Source organism: Mastomys coucha, unplaced genomic scaffold, assembly GCF_008632895.1.
Source record: "Mastomys coucha isolate ucsf_1 unplaced genomic scaffold, UCSF_Mcou_1 pScaffold1, whole genome shotgun sequence".
In the NCBI taxonomy this organism is placed as follows: Eukaryota; Metazoa; Chordata; class Mammalia; order Rodentia; family Muridae; genus Mastomys; species Mastomys coucha.
In genome coordinates this window covers 50,267,944-50,276,898 of record NW_022196891.1, presented here as the reverse complement: position 1 = coordinate 50,276,898, position 8,955 = coordinate 50,267,944, and the positions used below count along the sequence as shown (strand labels likewise).

General features: G+C 44.8%; 1 protein-coding gene across 1 annotated transcript in view; it reads left to right on the top strand.

Moving 5' to 3' along the window:
* Lamc2 (laminin subunit gamma 2) overlaps positions 1–8,955 on the top strand; it is a 64,889-nt gene that overhangs the window by 15,115 nt on the left and 40,819 nt on the right. The window contains exon 2 of the mRNA XM_031384874.1: positions 3,217–3,405. Coding sequence (XP_031240734.1) covers positions 3,217–3,405 — 189 coding nt within the window. The remainder of the gene's footprint in view (positions 1–3,216; positions 3,406–8,955) is intronic.

Sequence of the window (8,955 nt, the reverse complement as noted above, 5' to 3'; positions counted from 1 at the left end):
AAAAAAAGAAAAAAGAAAAAAAAATGGCCTCTAAATGAAAAAGACTCATACAAGCTATATTATGTTCATTTTATTAATTCCAGTTGTAAGAATATTCTAGAATTTAAAATATGATTTTTCCCCTCCTGGTTCAGAGAGTGAGTAGTCATTGGTTTTTAAGGACATCAGTCTAAGGAGAAAATGGAGGAAGCCATGGTTTCAGAGTACACCACAGCAGAAAGAACTGCAAGCAAAAGATGCAACAGGATGACTTTCCCTCTTGTCTGGATGCGAATGCTTAAAGCCTCAATATGTACCGTGCAGGTCATGTAACCACAGCCCAGCCTGGCAACTAAAGAGTCGTGCAAGCAAGGTTCCTGGGAGTATTGTCATCAAGTTCTCAGGCAATGCAGACACTCAAGGCCAACACACTCCTCGGGTGAAGTCTGTCCACAGGATGTGGTGGCAAGTGCCTGTTGTCCCAGTGCTTGGTAGACAGAAGAGTCAGCAGTGCGCAGTCATTTCCAGCTCACGTTGAGTTCCAGGCCAGCCTGGGCTACATGAGACCTCGTGTCAAAACCAAAACGACAGTATGCTCTGAATTAGAGAAGCAGAGTGGACTGTGTAGTTGCTTAGAGACAGCTCCTGGGAGCATGGGACAGGGAGGATGCTGGCTCGTAGGACGGCACAGTGAAGAGCCTTACAGGGACAGTTGCCTGGTGTGCATAACACATGTGTTGGGCATACCCATTCCTCTGCAGCAATTTCATGGCTTGTGACAGCTATGTGGCACATCTGTTGGAGATTTTAAAAATCAGTTTCACCAGTAGAAGTTGGGAAAGATTCAACTTGGCAGTGGTTCTGTGGGAAAAAAACAAAAAGCAAACACGTCCGGCAGTCTGAACTGGGAGCAAATTCAGTACGCTAGAAACTCAATGAAATGTTGGCCTTTGCCTCTGGAATAGAGGTGTTCGGTCTCAGAGCAGGACTGTGTCACAGCTGAGCTGTTCAGGCCTTGAAGTACCATAGGCAATGTTTGTCTTTTAAATGAAGAGATTGAAAAGTGGGTTTTGGGATAGTTGTGGTAGTGCACACCTTTAATCCCAGCACTCGGGAGGCAGAAGCAGTGGATCTCTGAGTTTGAGGCCTGTAGGGTAGTTGGCTGCACTGCTTTGGCTCCCAGCAGGTTGCACGTAAGCACCTGCCCAGGAGTTCTTTGGATTCATGCATGAAAGATACACACACACACACAGAGAGAGAGAGAGAGAGAGAGAGAGAGAGAGAGAGAGAGAGAGAGAGAGAGAGAGAGAGATGTTAATTTTTGACATGTCATGACTAACTCAAAGACCGGGCACTCCTAAACCTTCCCCTGATAGCAAACTCCCCTCCGGTACTCCTGAGACTCCTAACCCTTCTCCTGCTACCCCAGGCTGAATTGGGGAAGTGGTCAGTGGACACTTACCCGAATCCTTGCATGGCTGGTTGGCTTTCTGTCCTGCAGTGCTTACACCCTATCCTTCTCCCCCTAGTCATGGTGATTCTCCATCTTCCTTTCTCTCAGTTTCTAGCCCACACAAATCTAAAGGTCCTGCCTCAGTCTACCTGCCCAGCCATTGGCCATTGGCTCTTTATTGATCAATCCAAAACCAACTGAGGACAAGGACCTTCAGTGTTTGGACATGCAGATTCCCAATTTTAGGGGCTGAATTAATTCAAACCATTGGAACTCATCCCCAACAAAGGCAAGATGCACACCTGCTCTGAGCATTTACCTTTTCATGCCCTAAACAGAGAGGTTAAAATATTAATGGGAGGATTAACCAAGCACATGGATGTAAAGTCCCAGAAACCCTTGATCAAGGGTAACAGTAGGTAAAGGCAGTTGGTGCTCTAAATGTATGAAGTAGCATGCACACGTAAAAGCATGAACGCAAATATAATAAAACTTAAAAGACACAGAGTGGCTCTGGGCTGGTGTTACACATTAAGGAAGCCAACAAGATTAATGGCAGTACCTTTGTGGCTTCAGAGATGGACATAGGGCCTGTACAGGACAGCTGCTCAGCACATAGGGCACCCTTGCTGGCTTTATGGTTAGTACTCTGATTAAATCATAGTTCTGGACATTCTAAAAACAGCTTCACACACACGAAGGCTTTGCCTCATACACCAAGGCTACAGTGCCAATGAAGACAGCACAGAAAGATTTGGGTTGAGAGCCCAGCTCTTTATTGGGTCAAGTTTCTTCACCTGTAAGTGCTGTTTTTAACCTGTTTCTTCTGAAGAAGGAAAAAGAGTTCATCCATGGGCACTGGTTGGTCTTTCTGCAGATGGATCCTCTTAAGGGTGCCAGGAGGCTGACCTGTTCCACATTTATAGAAGAGAAAACAGGATGCAAAAGTCAAAGTGATTTGCCCAAAGCGCCGAGGACATAGCCTACTAGTAGGGTGCTTACCTAACATATACAGAACCCAGGGGTTGAGTCAAAGCCACAAACCCAAGAGGGAAAGGCAATTTGTTCAAAGAAATATTTCAGTTCTTTGGATTTTAAGGCTCATCACCTTTTCTAATAAACCATGATTAAAATGTTTTGAGTGTCTACTGTGTTTCAGATACTACACTATGTCAATTATTTCCATGAGCAACTTTCATTTAGAACCACACACAGAGTTGGCTAACACTGGATGCTGGTTTTCTCTGACAAGGCTTTGGGAGGGACATGCAAGACACAGTGGGGATGAGAAAAACTAGTCCAGATGGTCATATCAGCAGCTCAGAGTTGACACTGTTGGGAGACAGCTGTTGTCTATCTTCAACAGTAGACATCAGGAGCTGCTAGAGAGTTGCATGAGAGTCCATGACTGACAGTGACAAGCCTGTGGACTTGTTCTGTTGGTTTATATGGTGCTTACAGTGTATTCTCTGCAGCTATCCCAACCAGGAATTTTCATATAAAAAGCCTAAGCTTATTGGCTTCTCTTATGCAAAATGGACAGTTTGATGATCCAGAGTTCACATTTCCCAAGCAGTGATCACCCCAGCACTATCTAATAGCTGCTTCCTTTAGGTGTAACGAGAGGCCTCATTATTCCCCCAGTAGCCCACATCACTCCTTTTTTTAATAAGTAGTTTAAGTCAATGTGTAGTAGCCCATGCATAATCGATGATAATAACCACCTGGGAGTACGTTCTGATCGGTGTTTGTTTCTGACAGTGTCTCTCTTTCCTCTTCCCTAGTCTGTGATTGCAATGGGAAGTCCAGGCAGTGCGTCTTTGATCAGGAGCTCCATCGACAGACAGGCAATGGGTTCCGTTGCCTCAACTGCAATGACAATACTGCCGGGGTTCACTGCGAGAGGTGCAGGGAAGGGTTTTACCGGCAGCAAGACAGAGATCGCTGCCTACCCTGCAACTGCCACTCAAAAGGTAGGTGGGAAGGAGGTGAAGAAGACTGAGGGAGGGAAGAAGGAAGGACAGGGAGAAGGGGAAAAGGAGGAATTAGGGAACAAGCAAGCAGAGAGAGATGTTGTATTACTAGAACCCCCCACCCAGCATTGGTTGTTTTTTAGCAGTTACCCCTGGGGGTAATGGAAGGAGCCAGGGTCATCAGAGCCAGCGGGTTTGAATTCTATTGCAGAGTCATATATTTTGGTTGGTACTGAGAGTTTAACACAGAGCCTTGTACATACTAGGCCAGTATTCTACCGCTGAGCTGTACCCCTCTTTAAATGTTTGTAATGTTGAGATAAGTTCTCTAGGCTGGCCTCACATTCCTGATCTTCCTGCTCGAGGAGTAGCTGGAACTACAGATAAATGCTACCACACGCAGGTTGTTGACTTTCCTAGGTAAGTAGGTAGATTAACTTCTCTATGATCCAGGGACAAAGGAAGGTGGCCTCTTCCAGTGATGGTTCTTCACATCCACCTTTGCTTTGACCAGGCTGTTGAAAAGAGTGATTGGCTGGGTGTGGGAACATCTGCCTATAATATCCTAGCACTTGGGAGGTAGAAGCAGGAGGATCAGAAGTTCATGGTCATCCTCAGACACAGAGAGTTGCCTAGGTTACATGAAACACTGTCTCAGAAACCAAAAAACAAAAAGGAAGAAAAAGTCAATTGTAAGGATGTGTTTTTGCAGTTGTTCTGGGTGCTAGCTATTCAAAGCACAGACAGAAAAACCACAGAGAAAGACGAATGCTGCTGAAGGTGCTGTTCACAAGAGCAAACACCAGATAGGAAGCTCCTAGCTGGGAGGTGGGCTCAAAGAAGAGCTAGTTATTATGGGATTTATTTTGTCTGTCTGTCTGTCAGTCTGTCTGTCTGTCTGTCTGTCCATCTGTCTGTCCATCTGTCCGTCCATCTGTCTGTCCGTCTGTCTTACTAGTTTTTGGTATTATGTGTCTGTTGTGCACACTGGGCTGTGTTCATCATGGGTAGTCAGTGTACACATGTTAGTAAACACACTGGGAGAAACAGAGGTCTACTATACTTAGGTTTTTGTTTTGTTTGTTTTGTTTTTTGATTTTTCGAGATAGGGTTTCTCTGTGTAGCCCTGGCTGCCCTGGAGCTCACTTTGTAGACCAGGCTGGCCTCGAACTCAGAAATCCGCCTGCCTCTGCCTCCCAAGTGCTGGAATTAAAGGCGTGCGCCACCACTGCCCTATACTTAGGTTTTTATTGGTATCTCATTAGTCTATTATCTTTCCTGACATTTGGTCCTTTTCTTTTTGGAAGGCATTTAGGAGCATATAACATGATGCACACTTAAAGGATAAAGCCGTAGCATGGTTCTGCCTTAGTGTAGCTTTGTGGAACCAAGTCACAGCTACAGCTGGAAGAATCTGAAACTGAACAGGCTTTTGGGGACCCAAGCTGAGTTGTTAGTGAAGCATTGTCAAGAACCTTCTGGAAAACTGGAATGATCTGGGGTGATAAAGATCTGGGGTCAGTTCCAGCTTCTCCTGGGCTTGCTGTTATGATGTGGTTTTGGAACCAATCTGTTTAGTTATGTGTTTAGTTAACCCAACATCCAGAACCTCTTAGAGTTCTCAGTTCTCACCATGAACCAAAGGACTTCATAAAGAAAGAGCAAGAAGAAAAAGATTCAATTTTAATGGGTAGTTGGGATTCTTGGGGGAGCTGAGATCTCCATAAAACACACAGCTTCACTGCTCATCACAGGAGCTGAGTTGTTCCCATAAATGGTCTGTGAGCATGTAACCAGAGACTCAATGGGCTCCCCTGCAAAACTTGGGCAGAATACAAAGTTCTAATTCCAGAGGTGACAAGGGATGAGCTGCTGAACAGAAAGGAAGATTTCTCATTTGTCTCTCTGTGTGGTTCCCACTCGCCCAGTATCAGAAAGCATGACTCTTTTTGTCTGAAGACATCTGGGACTTCACAGGCACGCAGTGGGAGGTATAGAGACACACAGTGGGAGGTATAGAGACACACAGTGATTGATGGTGCTGTTTCTACAGTAACCAGAGAACCTCTGAACAAGGATCCCGTCTCAGAAATGAGGGTAGGAGACAGGAAGATGCCAGTGTAAGGTTGCAGAGCTGGGGGTAGGAGGGGCACAGAGCAAGGACTTCGGCCTAGGTCTGCTGACAGCAAATCACATAGTGGTGAGTTTGGGAGCCAGACAGCCTGGGTTCAGATCTTGTCAGTGTGGCTCCCTCTGAGTCACTCGGGACATATGGTGTTACCTCTACACGGCCCCCGTGTTCTCATTAGTTAAAAGGTCATCTGGGTATTTGTGTCACACTATAGTGCAAGAATAATTAAACACATGATAGACAAGTTAGTAAAGTGTAAGTCAGTGACTTATAAAGATGGGAGTTGACCTGACCTTCTAAAAACTGACCTTTTAAAAAATTATATTGTAACTAGATGTGATGGTACAAGCTTGTAATCCTAGCACTTGGGAGGTAGAGGAAAGAGGATCAGGAGTTGAAGACCAGTTTTAGCTACCTAGCAAGTTCAAGGCTAGCCTGGGCTACTTGAAACAACTCTGGAGAGAGAGAGAGAAAGAGAGAGAGAGAGAGAGAGAGAGAGAGAGAGAATAAAATAATAATATCCAGGAATGACTGAAGTCTCATATATATATCATATATATCTAAAATAGTTTGTTAACATTTTACTTATTCAAAACTCCAGTTTAGCATTGAATATCTGAAAGTGTCTTTTAATAGTAAAGTTGATCTAGAAAGTTAATAAGTTGACTGAAATCTCCCAGCAGGGTATGGCAAGAGCTGCAAATATAATCCAGGCCTCTGTCCCCAAACATGTCCTTCCTGTCGCTTCTATATGAATAAAAAAAAAAATCAAAACACTGTGTTTATCTCCAAGGCAGAGAGGTGCCCTCAGAAAACCTGGATTTCCTAAGGACTGACTAATGCCTTATACTTTCCAAAACATTTTCCTAGACTCGATAGGCCATGCCTGTCACAAACCCACATTCCCTGGGGAGAGATGAAGAAACTATAAAGTTTAAGGTCCAACTGCCTAGGCCGAGGGACACATTGGTGGGACAAACTGTTTCGACTATTTATTATTCCTAACTATACCTGGGCTTTGCCAATCACTAACCAGTAGCCTGATTTGAGGAAGGAGTGTTAGAGACTGAACCTTGAGCCTTGTGCGTGCCAGGCAAGTGCCCTGTCACTGAACTATATCCCAACATCCCTTTATATTGTTTTACTTTGAGACAAAGTCTCATTAAACTGCCCAGACTGTCGGTAAACATGCTCTATAACCTAACAAGCCTTGGGATTGCAATCCTCCTGCCTCGGCCTCCCAAGTAGGTGGAATTATAGGTCTGCTTTAAAGTTAACTTCCCGAGTGATTTCAGTCCCCCAATTAACTGCAAGATCATTTCAATTTTCAAATGATTTCTTGAAAGAATTTGGAATAGCAGTTTCAAATGAAAAAAAAAAAAAAAAAGTCTTAAAAAGGAAAAAAAAAAGTTATGCCACTATGTCATGTACAGTAAATGAAGTCAACAGTTGACTGATGCTCATAGTAGTTTGGCCTTCATATTGATTTCTCCTAAGTTTAGAAGTGAGCTTATTATTTTGCACATGTGTAGTGTACATGCGTGTGCAGATATGGTATGTGTATGTGGGGGTACGCATGTCTGCATATGTAGGCACAGGTGTGTGAAGGTTAGTGTACATGGTATGGAGGCCAAAACACATTGGGTGTCTTCCTTGATTGCTCTCCTTTTTATTTTCTGAAGCAGAGTCTTTGACTGAGCAGGAGCTTCCAGATTCAGCTAGTGTGGCTAGCCAGCCTGCTCCTGGGATCACTTGTGAACAGAGTGAGTTCAAGGGCAGCCTGTGCAGTGTAATGAGACCTTGTCTGGAAGTCACACAGTATGAGGAAGGCTTGAGATATGGCCCAGCCTCCTGGGCACTGAGATTCAGTGAGGAGCTGGAGACCCAAACTTTGGTCCCCACATGTGAGTGCTTTATCCCGAGATCTCCCCAGCCAGAAGTGAGTTTCTTCTAGGGGATGACTTTGTGGTCCCAGGGACAGTGCCGAGTGCTAGTCACATATGTAAGTCCTGCTAGACTTTCACAGATACTTCAAAACACACTGTGTGTATGCTTGCTCTTTCCTCCATGGCACCCCAGTTCTTGAGGTGTGTGGCCATCAGTATCACTGGGCTTGTTCTCTTCCTTCATTACTTTTTTTTTTTTTACAGACCTATAACAATATTACTCAGATTAGCATATTTCAGTTATTATTTAAAACATCTTTAAATGTAATTTTATATGCATGTATGTGTGCCCATACAGTGTTGAGGCTGGAATCCAGAGCCTTGCACATGCTGAGCAAGTATTGTACTATGAACTATATCCCCAGCACACACACACACACACACACACACACACACACACACACACATGTGCACATGTGCACATGGAGGGAGACGTAAGGGAGGAAGGTAAAGAGGAACAAGATTCCCTTGGAAATTTTCTTGGCCTAATTTTAAATATTAATCACTTTTGATACCTGCTGCATCCTCAGATGTGAATAGAGATTGTCTACCTGAGCCCTGAGAACTCTCCTTGGGACACATACCTGAACCAGGGAAGCCATTCTCGCCTCTTCTTTAAAGCCCAGAGCCCGACTTACAATGTAGACTTTCATCCTAGTGCGGGGCTTTTAAAACCCAGGGCTGTTGTTTTAGAATGTGAATTAAATTAGTCATGTTTGCATTTAGAGACATCAAACAGTCCCATGCCAACCTTGAAGGCCTGAAGGATGCCGTAGGGTAAATTACTACTATACTGTTAACACTCTAATAGTCTATTAGTCTAGTGCTTACGTTCTTAAGCACCCTCTGGATGTGAGACACTGGTTTAGGCACCTCTTACATATTAGCTCTTAGACTTACCACAGCTCCGGGAGGCATGTTTTCATTCCCACTTAAAAGAAAACACTTGTAAACAGTTTTCCCAGAGGCATGAAGCTAGAAGAGCCTGGTGTTTGAATTGAGATCCCTTGAACTCAAAGCTGGGGTTGTTTTCTTGTCTTCCAGCTTCTTCTAACCCAGTGGTTCTCAACCTTCCTATGCCTGCAGCCCTTCACTACAGTTCCTCATGTTGTGGTGACCCCAAGCATAAAATTATTTTGTTACCGCTTCATAACTGCCATTTGCTACTGTTATGGATCGTGATGTAAATATCTGATATACAGGATATCTGATATGCACGACCCCTGAAAAGTCCTCTGCAAATGGTCTCTGCCTTCCTCAGAGTGGAGGCTGAGGTGTGGAGAGGCAGAGAGGGGAGGGAAGATGGAGCACAGACTGGGGTGGTACCGCAGCCCTGTGCTGGGAGCCCCGGCCTGTGCTGGGAGCCCAAGTCTGTGCTGGGAGTGTGCTGGGAGCCCCAGTCTGTGATGGGAGTGTGCTGGGAGCCCCAGTCTGTGCTGGGAGTGTGCTGGGAGCCCCACTCTGTGCTGGGAG